The sequence below is a fragment of the Diadema antillarum genome, unplaced genomic scaffold, assembly GCF_040938485.1.
Source record: "Diadema antillarum isolate AM-2024a unplaced genomic scaffold, OU_Dant_1.0 seq00000205_RagTag, whole genome shotgun sequence".
Classification (NCBI taxonomy): Eukaryota; Metazoa; Echinodermata; class Echinoidea; order Diadematoida; family Diadematidae; genus Diadema; species Diadema antillarum.
Window position 1 is genome coordinate 1,635,647 of NW_027271264.1, and position 18,182 is coordinate 1,653,828.

Sequence of the window (18,182 nt, forward strand, 5' to 3'; positions counted from 1 at the left end):
AACCTTATCATCAAAGGTACTTACTTGGTACGTATAAATGCACCTGTCGTGCTGTGATTTTTTTTTTTTCATCCCCAGAAAATTGACAGCGAACAGTTTGAACAGGATCCTCCTAGCTAGCATGTAGCATTGATCACGTACGTCACGTCATGGGATTATCACCGACTCGACTAGAAGCGTTCTGCTAGCTGTGCATGTGTGATGATGTGTAGAGTACGCGGTACGTGCGCATCATACAGGCCGGAAGGAGGATCGTGCTCGTGAATGATTCTTCGATTTATTGTTCCGTAAGTACAAAAACACATGACAATCTTCTATTTTTTTATGTTGTAGGTCTAGCTAGGTTATGATGCTGTAGATTGTAGCAAACTTATCCTCAGCTCTTGCCCTAACCTGAGCGAGAACTGGGACTGTGGCTAGTGTACAACTGCACTGGATCTGGATGCTGGAGTGGACCCTAGATCAGAGCACAGCTAGCAGTGTAGTGTTATGTAACCTAAGTGCTGCCTTCTTTACCAGCATGGCATTGAGTACATGGGACCATGGAACGATCAGCTGATCACTTGACGTTTGTTCTGTACTGAGTGTTGGACGTGACTGTGATGTGCATTGGTACAAACAAGACGCGATGTTAAATTTTTGAGTGATTATTGAAATTACTGCCCAAAGTACCTCTTCCTCTTTCTTTCTCAATGAATTTCTTTCCAATTCCGGTGTCTAACCAACAAAAAAAAAGTTAGATTTAAAATGAGTTTTCCAAATTCCCCTTCCGCCTTTAAAATGCACCCCTCCGCTCCAGTAATTTTTCATTGGAACAAGGATTGCTCTTTCACTCAGCCATAGTTAAGGCTGATTTTCATTTCAAAGGGGTCCTTGCAGTACAAAAAAAAACAACCAAACAAACAAAAAAACCACCCAAATTATTTAAGACGTTCATTCAGCATTGTTTCACTGAGACAAGTCCCCCGAGCTCTGATTTGAGTCCGAGTATACTATAGTCAGGCAGGGGGGTGTTTCACAAAGCCGTTCTTAAGTTAAGAAGGACTTAAGTGCAACTGGTGATCAGTTCTTGTGCTGAATTATTGAGATTCTAATATGTATAGCACACAAGAACTGATTACCAGTCGCACTTCAGTCCTTCTTAACTTTAAGAACGGCTTTGTGAAACACCCCCCCGGGTGTCTATGCCTATGGGAAATGTGTGTTGTAGCAAAATCAAACTGTCCTCAATGGGTTAAATTATACACACACACACAAGAAATAAATGCAATGAAAACGTTAATTTTGAATACTAAAAATTTAAAATCAAGATATAACCTGTATCATGCGAGTAGGGGGCCTAGTACTAGAAATGGCTATACGGAAAAAAACCTCAAACATACACTTAAACAAAGAAAAACAAGCAGGAAAAGAAGGGACAGCTAAAGAAACACGGTGAAAAAAGAGGCGAGTCATAACCAATAATACCGGTACTATAGAAGATTTCATTTGGTGTATATTTCGTGGAGAATATGATTTATATGCTAATTGATTCACCCAAGCAGAATCACTATTCAAATAGCATTTAAATGATGAGATTGATACAGGTGCGGACTCTGGATAATCAGAGTTCATTCCATAGTTTCGCTTCTCGGCACGTGAGGGCTTGTTTACTGTAATTCGTCTTTGGTTGTGCTTGGTAGGTTTGGTTGTATTAGGTATGCAGTGAAATTCAGAGATGGCAATTTAGTTATGACAAGAAGAAATTTTTACTGCAAAATTCCTCCAGTATTTTGACAGTTTGATTCTTGCTAGCACCAGAATAAAACTGAATGAAGGATCAAAAATACAATTATGATTACGAGACTACAAATGTGACATCCCTCAGCATGCATTGTATTATTGATTCTTGGAGTTTCTCTTCATCTCACAGCTATTTATAGTCCTCCTGATTTGACGGAAATCTCTGGAGAGAGCAAAAAAGGAAGAAGCCCCCTGACTGGGTAATTCATACCCCGCCTCGAAGATCCTTGCAGCTAACCAGATATCATATCTGCTTTGAGTTTCCGTTGTCATGGCGACCCTCATCCATACGCTGTCTTCACACTCCAAGGATGTGAATTGCTGTGCATTCTCTGCCAGTCTCCTTTCCACCTGCTCAGGTGATAAGTCAGTGAGACTGTGGAATTCTCAGACCTTTGAAGAACTATCATTCTCACCTCTCCTGGGCCACTCTTACTATGTGCACTGGTGCACCTTCAGGTAAGCACTGTTTTCTCGTGAAAAATGGCATTACAGATTAAAGATGAGGTTTGTTTTGAAGGCAAAATTTTTCGTTCAACTATTCAAAGCATAATTCAGTAATCAGAGCACAGAGTATTTTGTCATTGTGGCATTTACTTCACTCTTGCAGTGAATTCTATGCCATCATTGTTATGGCTAATTTTAATTTATTGTCTGACATTTAGAACAATGTAAAATTAATTGCTGATGTACTAAAAGCGGACTCGTGACAAGTTCATGAATCTGTTCATTATGGCAAAGGTATTCCATTTATGCAGCACTGAGTGAATATCTCCTTGTACATATGTAGCATGCAATTCTTTACACTGTTAATGATGTAAAGTAATTAGCTTCAATACTTTACTAAGTCTGTAGACTGAAGTGTTAAAAAATCTAACTCTTTGTGTCAGGTTTTCCCAAGAAGAGCAAGGAGGGAGTAAGGCTGGTAATTGTGTAGATCAATCGATGAGTAGACTGCTGTACATCTCAAGGCATGCCTAACTGGATCTGTTCTGAAGAATATTTACCATTGATATTCCATGGCAGTAATACCGTATTTTGTGAATTGGGGCTTATAAGGCTATTTTGTGAGAGGTGGAATTTGTGATCGAGAACCACAGTGAAGGAAAACGAAATATTGAGATGTACTTCCGTGATTATCAGTCACCTCACACACACAAAAAAGTGACCCATGTATTTGTACAGTATAGTAATATTGATGTCATGCCATATACCACTTTCAGCTCCTTTGGTACCAAGCTTGCATCATGCTCAACTGACGGGAAAGTGATCGTCTGGGACACCACCAGTGGCGAGACGCTGGCTGTGTTTGAGCATGAGAACAAACCCATCGTCAGAGTGTGCGCCTTCTCCCCAGACTCCCAGTTCCTCGTCAGCGGTGGGGCGGACAACATGCTGTGTCTCTGGGACCTCAGTAAAAAGACGTGCATAAGGTGAGGTTTTGCGTGCACTGACTTCATCAGATGTATCACGGCATTCACTCGGACGGTTCTACGCATCCGTGTGTCGAAGGCATGCTCTTGCTCTCACATGTAATCAAACTGAAGTGGATGATTGACTGACTTGATGTCAGACCCTGGGAAACTGAATTGTTTGGATACATTCCTGCAGCTATGTCTGTTTTGGTTGTTATAGTTACTTTGTTTTGGATATTTTGTTGTTGTTTTTTTAAGTGTCTCACAGCACTTGTATCCTAAACAATTATAGTCATTTATAATGTTCCTGGTGCAAAAGGGCCCAGACACTGAATACATTGTAGTTATGTAATAGTCATCAGATAATACTCTCTCATGCTCAAAATTTGTGAGTGCACTGCCAGAACAGCGACATTAAAATATAGTGAGCATCGAACTGCCAGGAAAAACAACACTCTGCATAGAATACATACACTGCACAAACATGCATCATGGAAGTTTACCATACTCATATTGTACACATACCTGTATGCACTTACAGTGATAACTCGTGGTGGATTATGCAATAATGTGACTGCAAAGACCAAGTCAACAAAACTATTAAGTTTGCTCTTCTTATCACACACAAATAATATTTGCAGTGATCAATGAACATTTTATCTATAGAAAAAAAAAATTGCTGACCCTATCCTGACATGAGAAAATTAGAAAGTTTCTCAAAAACAACTAATTTTCCTACTTCAAATGAATGTCATTAGACTGTCCCTGGTTGTTGGATGCATTGCATTGTATTTTTACACCAAACGAGTCTTTTTATGAACTGATACTTTGCGATGCCAGGAGAGTTCTCTGTCTTTTCTTCAGTTGTGGCAATATCCATAATTCATTCATAATCAATTAGTTCCATGTTGGTTTTCTTTGCAAACAAAATGTACTGCATGCATGCTTTCACCATGAACAAAGACTGCTCACTCACTAGAGGAGTTGGAGGGTAGCTGTATCAGAACCAGTCATTCAGAATCTCAGTAAGTGCGATCTTTCTGTTTGTACCTTGTGTTCGTCTGTAGAAAAATGGCCGGTCACGACAACGTGATCATGGCTTGTGCGTTCACCCCCAACGGTGCTCATGTGATCTCGGGGTCAACCTGTGGTGACCTGCGCATATGGGATGCCCTTCATGGCCAGGGCAAATGTCTCTACTATGACCCAGACTGCCATGACCTGGCAATTTCTGGTCTGGCGATTTCACCCACCTTTGCTTCAGCAAGTAAGCCTTGACCATAAAAAGTGGTATATTCCTAATGTAAATTATATGGACACCAGGTAGTTCAAGAATAATCACCAAAAATAAAGTCACCAGTGAAGAACATATACATGTCTACAGGACACTTTTTTTTTCTGAGGAAGATAATTTACTTGTTCTCCTTTTGATTTTTGATGGAAGATTCCCTTCACGTTTTTTGTGCTTAAACATGAAAATCACTACAGTTCTGTAGAACAGTGTTATAATGATTAATATGAGGAGGGAATGAGATGCCAGTATTGAGAATCTTATGTATTTGTTAAGTATCAGTAGTCTTCATCTGAATTCATGCCAACCTACATAAGTCATTACAAATGAGCACACACATGTGCAACATATCAGGGCAATTACCCCCAGAGAATAATTACCCCCCCCCCCCCCCCCTCCCACAGCTAAATACTGGTTAGTGATAAGGTTAGAGTAAAGGTAAGGGTTAGGTTAAGGGTTAGAGTTAGGAGTAGGTTCAGGATCAGGATAAGGGTTATGGTCAGGGGAAGGGTCTGGGGTAATTATCCAGGAGGTAATTGCCCCGACCCATGTGCAAGCACTTATTAAGTTTATGTTTCACAAAGAGAAAATTTTTTTTAAATGAAAGCAGAAAGTAGAAATAACATGCTCTGTGAAAAATCTAGTTAGATTTAATTGTCTAATTGTTCATCCTCTTTGAATATATGTATCTATACTACTTCATATATTCTCTATACAAATGTACTTGAATGTATCTAAGGAATAACCAAGAGTGTTTGTGTGACTCACATTAACTATTCATCCCTTAGAATTGTTCATGTTGTGATATGTCACCATGTTTTCACTTCGATGCCTTGATTTTGCTCTCACTGTGAATTTTAATCCCTATGTACCAAGTGTTCAGGATTCAATGTTACAGTTGCTAAGTTCTGAATTGCTTTGGCAGTTTTGTATTACACTTCAAGTCATCGTCGTGTTTTTCTCTGAATAGACCCAGCAATGAGAGAGGCTCTTGGGCTCCGGACCTACTTCATGTTGGCCACATGCGGAGACAACTTGGTCAGACTCTGGGACCTGGACACTGCGCCTGGTAGGTGCTTGACTGATTGCAACAATAAGTCGTGGTGATGTGATTGACTACTTGGTAGAGCCAGAGACATTAGCAGCAAGGTCTTTGAAAATGCACTGGGCTGTTTCCAGCTTTGATATCCCAGCATTAGTTGGTATATTATATGTTGAATTTTATTTTAAGATTCCACAAAATAATTCACAAAGTTAGGACCGTTGTATAATATATATATATTTATATACATTCCAATTGGCAATAAAATGAATAAGACTTTCAATACAGATAATTGTACATTTTGTGCCAATCATTTATTGAATTCATAGGATATTTCTTTTGATCAAGGTGCTATTCTAACTGTGAAGTATGAATATATGTGGAATTCCTCTTTAGGTATAAGTGTGCCTTCAAAAGTGTTTATGTCATTGTTATGTAATCATTCGAGGTACCAATTCTGACGAGATTGATGTGTGAATTATTAAAGTGATACATACTATACTGATAATAACAAGATATTTAGGAATATTGTGCTGACCCCCTTTCATTCAGGATCTGCACTCCCAAATTTTCTGGGATGATGTAGAGTGACTCAACTTTGATGTCTGTGATTATTATTTTTTTCTTTCTTTTTTTTTCAGTGTGTTCCACCAAGCTGCGGTGTGACCTGACGGGTCATTCGGCAACCGTCCAATCAGTAGCCTTCTCTGCAGATGGGCACTTGCTAGCATCGGGGTAAGATCTGCCATGTTGAAAAATGAGATGGGTGTGGTTAAAGTATTGAAATAAAGCTCATTTCCATTTTTATCTAGTGACAGTCACGTACCCTGCGTTCACATTAATCCCCGCAATGCGGGGATAAGTCCCACACTGTTGGACTTTCTCCTCAAAAACCATAATGTGAACGCTCACTGGGAATTGTCCCCTCTTCCCTCGAAGCAAGTCGAGTCCGGGGCCAAGATGTGGAGGGTAGAGTTACCTTAGGGCACAATATATTGATAGCATCCAGCTGTGTTCATCAAATATGCATGTGCCCAATGCCTGGTTTCAAGTGGCAGAGCTCGCTCCAAGCCCTAACTGCCCCCACAGCTCGGGGACAGTCCAGATAGCCATGTGGACGGTCAGTCATAAAAAAGATAACATCGTTGGTGACTGTCCCCTCAACACGGGGCCTAATATGAATGCGGGGATAAACACAAAGTGCAGGTTGGAACTAAGAGATAGATATATTGAGAGATGGATAGATAAATAGATGTATAGTTACATATATAGAAAGATAGAGAGAGACTTTAAGCAAGAAGATGCAATTGATACCTTCTTACCCAGTTTTAAGCCAAGTGAATACATGTTGAGTCATTGACTGTCTTATAATAAAACCAACGAAAGAAAGAGATTGCTCATAGATAATAATGCCTTGCAATCACACAAGATACCCTGACCATTTAAAACAGCAGGGCCTGGATAAGTCTACATCTGTTTGATAAGATTGAAAACAGGCAAGTTGTCAGGCAATATTTACTTGAAATTCATTGATTTTTTTATTTTTTTTTAAAATGTGATTCGATGTTTGCTAATGAGTTGCATGAGAGACTTCCCTGGAGTTATATAATATCTGCACACTAAATCTTTTTTCTCCTTTTTCTCTACAGAGCTGTGGACAAATTAGTCATACTCTGGAACCCGGTAAGCATCTCAGCAAAGTCAGAGTAGACTAGCTTCAGACTAGTTTTATTTTTTTTTTAAAGAAGAAAAAAAGTAATTAAAGATCTTATTTCGGACTTGGTTGTTCATCGATTTTAGGCTCATGACGAAGACTTGTGATGTCCTAAAACTCAGCTGAAACTTTGAAATCCAGGAGAGCATTTCTTGCTGCCTTTTTTATTAAGAGAATATCCTATACAAACCCACAAATATGTAAATATGTATGTATGCATATATGTTTGAATGCACATGTATGTGTGTATGCATTTGTATGTTTGTGTACCTGTAATGCTGTTTGTATGTTACTTTATACATTGTTATGTGTTTATTGTATGGGTGTGTGACCATAGAACAACTACAGTATTTATTTTCTTCACCCTTCAAATATGATGTATCAGGGTTTTGATCAGTGATTACTGTAGTTTGCTTGAGATCCTCATCTTGTACTTATGCCTCCACAAGAATCATTAAAGAGTTCTGTGAGTTCAGAGGATTAATGTTTATTTCACCCCTTCCCCCTTCAATCATGTTTTTGTTTGCTTTACAGATTTCTGCAGAAATGATGTACACCTTAGAAGGTCATTCAAGGTATGTGAGAAATAGAGACATTGCAGTAAAGACAGCTTCCTGTGTATGAAACCCACAGTGATCCCAAGAAATAAGGCATCTGTATAATCTGAGAAAAGCACTAGCAAAAAAACAACAACAAACAAACAACAACAACAAACAAAGAGAAAAAAGAGCAAAAACAAAACAAAAAACAAAACAAAACAAATTGAAACACAATCATCAAAAACCTCATGATTAGAACATGTCAGTCCCGTTTCTTGTGTAATCTTTAAAAAAAAAAGAAAAAAAGATGTAAGTCAACAAGTGGGCATGTTAGATCTGGACTAGGAAATGATCAACATACCAGAATCCTAAAATTGATGCTTTGTGAAAGCATGATCTTTTTTAATGTACCACACCTAAAAAGCCATATCTGTTGCATTATTGTCGATAGACTAATGTGATTTTATTGTTGTTGTTGAACTAGCCAGCTGATTCAAGAAGGGGTACATTGGAGTTTTGTGAACTCACAATCGAACACTCAAAAATTTTGTCAAATTCACGCAGAATAAAGTCCTACTGGCCTGTCAGATGTGTCAGAAATCAAAATTTATCTCCAGGATCAAGAATATGTAATGTGAAAGGCCTACACTCATTCCTTCTGGCCCTCCATAGTTGAAATCAAAAGTGATGTAAGGATTAAAGAGATGTGATGACATAATGTATATGCAATATATTTTAATAGCTAGTCGAATATTTCACAAATCAGGATTTCGCAACACTATTGTGAATGGTTGAATTCGCGATTGTGGAGTACAGTATTATCATACATCTTGTTCTTTTACTGTGTGCTGCTTACAAGTATCAGGCATTATATTCTGTAGATTTAAGTCTGATTTCAGATTTTTTTCCCCCTCAAGTCTGTACACATTTTGCTTTTTTCATGTATGAAAATCACCTGAAAATTGTGATTTCCAATTTTTTCAATAAACCTCAATATCATCCCTGAAGTATGTATTGCATGCATGTAGCATTCATGTTGGGATCAGAGTGAATATCTATGCATGATCTTGAATTAGGGACTAGGACCTGACTCGCATATTCACAAAAATTAAAACCATGTGATATACACGGTTGTATATGGCATATATATGCGGACCTTCTCTTGTAACTTTTTCTTACATTTCATCTTCTCTTAGGTATGTGACCTCAGTGTCTTTCTCACCAGACAACCTATACCTGGCATCTGGCTCACATCACAAGGTCTATGTTTGGAGGTTGGGCTTTCAGCAACCTTTACTCCCCAGTAGCGAGAGTGAGTCAGGCTCTTTCCAGTTCTACTGTAGTTTTCTTTTTATTAAACTTACATTCGAAATGTACTTTTTCTTGAGAACATACCTGTGGTAAGAGAGAAAAAAAAATCTGCATTTTATTGATTTTCATGCTTTAAGTAGCTACAGTTCTGGAGGGGGAAAAAAAGGGTTCACCTCCAAATTGGTTGTTTTTCCATCTTTCTTGTGACAAAGTGGAAGAATATTGGAAAAGAATTCTATGTGGTTGGAAAATATACATATAAGTATATGTATGTATATATATATATATATATATATATCGGTTTTACTTTTTTTTTATGTTATTGCATGTGATACACTTCATCCTATGAAGCACAATCCCACTAATTGTCAATCAATCTGTAGTCTAATTGATGAGTAAGTTGTGATAAAGTTTAAGATACAAGAATAAAATGGAAGCTATTTTGCTGTCCTGAAGTTGATGCCTACAAAAACTCATATGTGTGTATGTCCATTGCCTTTACTGCTTTTTGGGAACCATTTATAAAAAGAAAGTCTGTGTCAATGATACATCTTTTTTAAACCAGTTTGAAATTCCTTCCAATGCCTAAAGAGTAGTTTCTAGCAAAGTAGCACATGTTATGCCTTTCAAACCATCACATTGTTACAAAACAAAAGATTGAGTAAAACAACATGGAGCCCACTCCTCTTCCTTCATGTCCTCAGCATGAAGAGAAGTGTCATCTTGATTTTTCTGTGAATGCCATCGAGAAATACAGTCAAAACCTCAACTGTTTGGCCATGTGGGGACCAGTGCCCATCCAAATAAGTGAGATATGAGATATGCTCATGCATGACACATGTAAGCACATTTTGTTGAGGATAATATGAAAGGCATTGTTAGTGTACCATTCACTGTAATGATTTACATTATATTTACATGTCTTATATTTGAAATGATGTGGAAATGAAATATGAGTGGATATGCACTTTCCTCTCTGTCTTTGTTCCTTTTAGCAACATTACTTTGCATTGAAAAAAGCAAAAACAATTGTGTGCTAGTCTGTGGCTGGATAATCAAGGTCAGACAGTAGCATCCATGCAGTCATTTCAGAGAAGAATGTATCACATTATGCCTGCCTTGCTCATTGTTCTCAATGCAGATACGCCTCCACAGGGGAGTCCGGCTGTCGGAGACGCCAGTAGCCCCGAGAAGGAGACCAATCCAACCCTGGCTCACAATGTCATCTCGGAGTGGACGGTGGACGCAGTCTGCGAGTGGCTGAGCAGCATCGGTCTGGAGGAGTACTGTGGCGGTTTCCGCGACAACCAGATAGACGGGGAGGAGCTCCAGAATCTGACCTCCGATACTCTGTCGAGAGACCTTGGCGTCAGTACGTACAGATGAGGAGAAGTTAGGGCTAGAAGGATCAACAAGTGAACCTCGTGTTCTCTACTGAAAATAATGGCTGCAAAGATTTTTGATTTTTTTTTTTTTTTTTTTGGTCGAGTTTATGCACATGCCAAATCAAAGAAAGAAGATGATGAAGCCATTTTCTTTAATTTCTTTTTCATTCAATACACAATAGTACAATGAAATCAAGCAGATATTTCTCATCATAATGTTCTAAATTGGAAGAGCATAAAGGATCTATAGTATCTAGCATTCATAGTATTGTTTTGCCTTTGTTCAGATTATGTCAATCATGATATGATCAGAACACATCATTTAGGGTGTGTTCTAATCATATGTTCCTACTGCCTGTCGATTTCAAATTCCACTAACAACAGTACCTGAGAGTCTTCCTGCTATTTGTCATTTAGTGGGAATGGCCTCCACTTTTAATAAGAAGTGTGGATAATATGAAATCAGTCTGCAAGCTGGCAATGGAGTAAGTGCCTGTCAGTGGTGCACACAAAAGATGAATTACCCCTGTACCTCATTGAACAAGAGACAGAAACAAGGATATCACATTGACAAACTAATTTTATAATTTTTCAGCGGTTTCTGTTGGTCACTAGTGAGAGAGAGCTGGGACTTGTCAATTCTGGTCTTAGAAAGAAAAAGAACTGACGAGGAAATAAGAGAAGATCAGGCAATTTTATTCTGGTGTTCCAAATTGTATCAGACCTATTTGTTATATAAAGCAGGGCTCGACACTAACGATGGCACAGTGGCCCAGGGCCACAAAAAAGGAAAGTCGGGCCACCAACATTTTTTGAAAAGTTTTTCAATGAATTCGTAACTTTTTGCACCAGAAATTAGCAGTTAAATTTGTTTAAAGGATGGATGAAAAAGACTGAATGAGTGCCTGAGAGTGAGTGTTGCGAGTTTGTTGAGGTTTATTTATTAGTAGATATGTCCAGCTTCATTCATACTATGATAAAACTTGAATATTTGACTCTTTAAAAAAAAAACAGGACTTTTAATAATTTTTATTGGTTTTTATTGGGGGTTTTTCGGGCCACCAAATTTTTCTCTCGGGGCCCCCAAAATTTGAAATTGATGATTTTGGTGGCCCCATCAGGCCACCAAAAAAAAAAAAGTTAGTGTGGAGCCCTGTATAAAGGCACTTCATGCTCCAGGCAAGCTAATCTTCATGTGCCTAGAAGAACAACGCGAATGCCTGCCAGGTGCGTGTAAGTATCCATGCGTTCACGTTATTTTTTTCTGCACACTTTACGCGCCTCAGATATGCATTCGTGTTGTTATTATGGGCACATGACATCATAGCAGTTGATATTCAAAAAGAAAAAAATGCACTGAAACACCGACCAATTGGTTTCTCTCTATTCTCTCTCTCAGAGGCTCTTGGTCATCGTCAGAAGATCCTACGAGGGGTTCAAGCAGTCAGAGAGAAGGGTTTCTTTTCTGGTTCCCAAGGACCTGTACCAGGTGAAATACACTATCGCTTTATCCTCCAAAGTTACTATCCTTATTCATGAAACTCAAAGTACTGCCAAAAAACAAAAAAAGAAAATGAACAAATACAAACAGGAAATAAATTCCCAAATCAAATGAACTTTACCGTGAAACAATCACAGAAATGAAGAACAGTATGTTTTTAATATGATTTGCCATCAACTAAAAAGAAGGAAGAGAATTTATCAGAGTTTCTGGAAGTGGTTAGGTTGTCAGTCTTATGTTTTGTGATACCAGTGTTTGTAACATATTAACTTGCAGTGTCAGAATTATTAGTTAGCTCAAGCATATGAATTATTTGCTTCCTAAATAGGTTTACATGCTCATTTAAAGTCCCTGTATGATGTGGGGGAATCTTAAGAAATGTGTAGGCATATTGCAAAAACCTATTTTCTTTCAACATCACCACATCACTCATTTCTCTTTCATGCAAGTAAATTTTGAATGTAGAAATATTGTTGAAGGTTATCCCAATGGAATCGTTGACAGCATAGTATCTAGACACGAGATTGAAAAAGCAAGATCCAAAATCAACAGTACTCTGCACGATCTAGGATTCCAGTTTCTTTTGACATGAAATGATTTTATTTCTAGCTGTCAAGACTGCACTTTATGAGCCACATTTTCTGATTCATTGTATTATACAGATGATCAAGTACCTGATGAGTACCTTTGTCCCATCAGTCGAGAGATAATGAAAGACCCGGTCATAGCAGCTGGTGAGTCACATTGCTTCTTTCTTGAAATAGAGAGTTTGGTGGCAAAACGAGTTAACTCCATTGTTGCTAAAGTTGAGATCGTATAGTTTTGGTTGAGACCTAATATCAGGCTTCTAACATTTTTTGGTGAGATAATGAGAAACCTTTCATGAAATATGAAAGAGCATGTAATTCCATGAGGAATTCAGTGTTTATTTGATGAAAATTGGTTTTGAAATGGCTGAGATATCCAAAACAGAATGATTCTAATAAAGTGTGGGAACCACACTTTTTTAACGACCGCTTTGTTTTACTTTGTTTTTGGATATTTCAATCATTCCAAAGCCGATTTTTATCAAATAAACTTTGAAATCCTGTTAGAATGGTATGCTCTGTACTATTTCATAAGTGTTTTCTTGGTATCTCGCAAAAAGTTAAAAGCCCAATTCTCATCTTCACCTATACTGTACCATCCCTTTAAAGCTTCTAAAAACAAATAACATTAAGAGGAAATATGGGATATTTTTAATCATAACTTCAAAAATATTCCTTGTAATGTAACAAATGAGATATGTTTAGAAAAGTTTCATTTAGCTCTATCTGATGATGGACTTTTGCTATGAAATCCTTCAAGTGCTTCCATATTAGCAGTTTGAATCTTGATGTCATTAAAAAGTTTTCAGGACTCAAATATTGTATACACTGTGAGGTCTTTTCTCTCAGAATGCCTCCACCTTGAGCAGCCTGACTTGTGATGACAACTGACAAAATTAGGACCTGAAGTGTAAAAATAGTATTATATTACAATGCCTCCACCTTAATTGCTTGAATTGTGAAGACAACTGACAATATTAGGTCCTTAAGTGTCAAAAGATTATTTTATTAGTGTGTTTGTTGAAGAAACAAGTTTAAGGACAAGTCCACCTTGATATGCATGTGGATTGAGCGAAGGCAACAATATTTTATAGTAAAACACATCAGTAAAAGTTGGGGGAAAATCGGACAATCCGTTCAAAAGTTATGAAATTTTTAAGTATCTGTGCAGTCACTGCTGGATGAAAAGACTATCACAGTGTATGATGTCACATGCGTACAACGATATAACGAAAATAAAAAGAGAATTTAAAAAAAAAATGAATAAAGTGCACATTTCTTCGACTTGTTACTGATGTATGTTTCGGGGATTGTTACCCCTGCTTTCTGAAAGAGAGAAGTCGAGTGTTCTTTTGTTATGCGAGAAAAGTGAAAATATGTTGAATTTTCTTTATTCTTTCTTTATATCGTTGTACACATGTGACATCACAAGCTATAGTAGTCTACTCATTCAGCCGTGACTGAGCAGAAACTTCAAAAATTCATAACTTTTGAATGGATTGTCTGATTTTCCTCAAACTTTCACTGATGTGTTCAACTAATAATGCTGCATTCACAAAATCCACATGTCTATGAAGGTGAACTTGTCCTTTAAATGTAATCAAGGGCCATGTCTAAACTGCAACTTCTTGAACACTGTCAGTATTTTGAACGCATTAGATCTCTTTAAGCTTTCATATCACACACTTTACATGTAATGGCTTGTTTGTTTTTATTTCATTGCTCTGTCCCACTGACACAGATGGGTACACATATGAACGCTCGGCCATCGAGAGCTGGCTGCGAGGTAGCCGCAACACCAGCCCCATGACCAACGCTCCCCTCAGTCACACCAACCTGACCCCGAACAGGAGCCTCAAGATGATCATAGCCAGGATATATGACCTCTGACCCCACAAGGAAGTACTGACCTCCTAGACAGTTGGGGGAATATCAATCATGTGATCAAGATGATGAAGATCTCGGGGTAAAGGAAGGTAGAAGCACGCAGTAACAGAGATAATGATACAGTGATAGATCAGCAAAAATCATGGTTTGTTTATCGCAAAAGATGGGGCTGGGGCACAAAGAGTATGAGAAATGGCCAAATGCACCTTTGAATCAAAGGTTAGTGTGACAGATGTGATTATGTCACACTGAACTTTTCAGATTACAAAATTGTAGTGTTTTTTTTTTAAATGTGTGTTTGTGTTTATCAGTTTATCAGTTTTTATAGAGCAACTGTGCAATGCCTGGAGCACTACAAGGAATAAGAGGGAAACGACAAGATCCTTTTGTATCCCAATGCAAGGGGCTAAGGGTTGAACATGAGAGTGACAAGCATGGTCCCTGTAATAATAATGATGATAATAATAATAATAATAGCCATCTTCATGTGGCACATTTCAGACTTGGTGAGAATTTCTGTGTGCTTTACAGACTATTATTATCCCGGTCACTGGAGACATTATTTCCAACCAACACTTACAGTGCTTACTCTCCACTCCCTGGGGAGCATTCCAGCCGGTCGCCCAACTTACAGGCGCGCACACATGCTGATCAACCAACACAAACATTCTCAATCTACCGGGCACCCATGCAACAATGTGGGCAAAATGCCTTGCTGAAAGGCGAACATGTCTTGGGCTTCGCATAGTCTCGAACCCACAAACCCAAACCACGCATATGTGATGCAAAGACGTGCACTCTTATCCACTTGGCCACGACACCTCCACCTGTACAGAATGCTATATGAACGTCGACTTTGATTTGAACCGAGGAGTCTCTTGGGAAGCCAGAGGCATACTACCTTGGCCCCTTGCCAGTGACAACAAATATGTGCTGTGTATTAAGGCTGTGGTGAGGTATTTTTTAAAGGTTGGAGTTTTTGTGTGTGAAAATTTTGATGTCTTTTCGCACTGCATGAAACTAGCGAGAAATAAAAGTGCTCGAATGTTTTCACTTGCAATATATAATTATATGTTATCCTTTTGAATCTGCAGAGTTAGAAACGTGCAAAATTCATTTAACCTGAGCACCAAAAATTACCCATGCAAAAATGTGCATTTTTACAGTATACTCTGGGAGGCAAGTAGTAATGACATGTAAAAGTGTTGTCAAACATTGAGAGAGGAATAAAGAATTGGCAGGACTGTTGGGATGGATTGTGTCTCTGTGATGATACAGCCCAACAACCCTCTGTTAAGTCGTTACTGTAAAACGAGGAATATTCGCTTGCATTATAATTTTGTGAGAGCCAAGATTTGCAAAATTAAAAAAAAAGACAAAAGTTCTTGTCTACACTATATGCATTGAATGCCAGTGGCATTTCGCGAAAATTTCATGCCGCAGAAAAGGCCACCGGCTCCAATTCGCAAAAATTTCAAGCCGCGAATATGTCGTGTGTTACAGTATGTGGATACCACTTTGACAGTAGAATTGATGTAGTGACTGAATTAGACCAAGAGATCAAAATGGTGCCCCTATGTAACAGGGAAGAAGAACAAATACATACAGGGGAGTGTTTCATAAAGCTGTTCGTAAAGTTACGAACGACTTACGAGCAACTGGTGATCAGTTCTTGTGCTGAATTATGGAAATTTTGATAAGTGTAGCACATCAGAACTGATCACCAGTGGCTCGTAAGTTGTTCGTAACTTTATGAACAGCTTTATGAAACAGGGCCCAGGTTATATATTATCTCGAAAGTGTAAATGAAAACTGGCAAGTCGATGACAATAGTATTGCAAAAGTGGTGTAGATGACCACAAACATGGAATGATCAGATTAACGAGTGCAATACATATTGTTGTGAAGGGGCGGAGGAAAAAAAAACACTAAAAACTTTGCTTTTAAATAATCAGTGAAAGATAGAAAACCCATTGAAAATTATTTTGCTACCAATGGCTGAACACATTTGCATGAGGATTTTGGAAATCACTGTTCCGTAGTAGAGCCTTTTTAGTTAACATGACACTTACAAACTTAAAAGTTGGCCAGCGATATAAGCCACGCAATTTGTGCTCTACAAATTGATTGAAAGTAAAAGGAAATGGATGTAAATTATGTCAATATGTACATACAAATGATATATGACCAAACTTATTTTATACCATATGCATTACCTAGCAATGAATGGTACTACTTCAATTTGATTTCTTGATGTGATGTGATGCGATGTGCGTGCCATACAAAGATGGTATTGAAGGATGCAATGTTGATAGAAAACAACACAGTTTCTATTGTGTGTTGACGAGAAAGATCTTTACAATTCAGGAATCATTTTGAAGACATGTGTGATGTGTGATTTACATGTTAAGTAGTTTAATTAACAATTAAATTGAAATAGTCATTTCTCATTATCCATCCATTTGTTTCTTTATTAATTCATTAATGTATTTGTATATTCAGTAATTAATTTATATATGTATGTAATTTTTCATATTCTCTATTATATTCTTATTTCTTGTTTTTCTTTTGTGTGTGTGAGTCGGAGGGGGGGGGGAGGGCAGGGGAGGGGAGGGCAGGGGAGGGGAATGGATTTGTAAAGTGGGGGTGTGGAATATTGCCACCTCACCTCATGAGAGATGTATCTTTTTCATTTCATACACAGATTTTTAGTCCTAAAACTCAGCTGTGCATTGGATTTTTCTCTTGTTAACCCATATACATAAAAAGCTTTTATTTCTTCTAGTGCAGTTCATGGTGTAATTTGTCAGTATGTGTGTATGTCTAAAATTCAAGTGGAGCAAGGTAATTCTCTCTCTCCGTCTGAGTTAAGGCCCATCTGTTGTCTCATAACTGTTCCATTATTCTTTGATATACCATTAACCTGAAATTGGTTTGCGGACATTCAGTCTGCCAAACAAGACATCGTGTGTAAATCGGTCAAACTCCTTGCTGAGTCTGGTTGATCTCAGTTTATATTAGGTGTTTGCTTGTTTAGTGGTCCTTTTGCTGTCATTTTGACTTGGGTTTATCCTTTAGAAGAGCCATGATTCATTTTAGATATCCACTCTTGTTCTGCATACATTTCTGCAAAGACTGCGTTTATTTGTTTGTTTCATAGGTAAAGTACTCTTTCATATAGAAATTTTGTTGTGTCGGGTTTTGAGTAGTCAATGATATACACAGAGAGGTTTAGCAAGACAGAGGAGAAATTCCTTTTAAAGGAAAGATGAGGTTATCTGTGTTCTTAGAGATAACACACTACTATTTCTGCATCTGTACATCTTACAAACTTTTCAAGAAATTACTGTTTGCAAGGCAGAGTTTCACTGATGAGTTTTTCCTCTGAAACTAACCAAAACCATCCATGCTTTGATTATTAATAGTTATGAGTTTCATAGGTGATGGCTTCTTTTATCTCATGCAGAAATTATCTTTCTTTAGTCCTACTATCATTTACTGTATAACCCCTCTTACCCTTTAACCCTAAAAGGCAGGGGGGGGGGGGAGGTTGAATCAACCCCCCCAGACATTTTTCGCTACTACTCCGTCGCACGAAATTTTCTGACAGCGCCGTTCGCTGACTTAATACTTTCAAGTCTCTCGCACATCTTTTGACACCATTTTCGCGAAAACCGTGCCTACCGTTACGACGCAGCACGACCTTTTACACATGCCTGTCAGACCGA

The 18,182-nt window shown here is 38.1% G+C and overlaps 1 protein-coding gene across 1 annotated transcript; it reads left to right on the top strand.

The window, feature by feature from the left end:
* Positions 1-229: 229 nt before the first annotated feature.
* Positions 230-16,836, top strand: LOC139728903 (WD repeat, SAM and U-box domain-containing protein 1-like). Its single transcript, XM_071639836.1, has 13 exons — positions 230-287; positions 1,913-2,241; positions 3,006-3,215; positions 4,265-4,464; positions 5,459-5,557; positions 6,172-6,265; positions 7,180-7,213; positions 7,779-7,819; positions 8,980-9,095; positions 10,236-10,466; positions 11,879-11,968; positions 12,643-12,714; positions 14,309-16,836. The coding sequence occupies exons 2-13, from the start codon at positions 2,054-2,056 to the stop codon at positions 14,455-14,457; spliced, it is 1,524 nt and encodes a 507-aa protein (XP_071495937.1). The 5' UTR covers positions 230-287; positions 1,913-2,053; the 3' UTR covers positions 14,458-16,836.
* Positions 16,837-18,182: the final 1,346 nt, after the last annotated feature.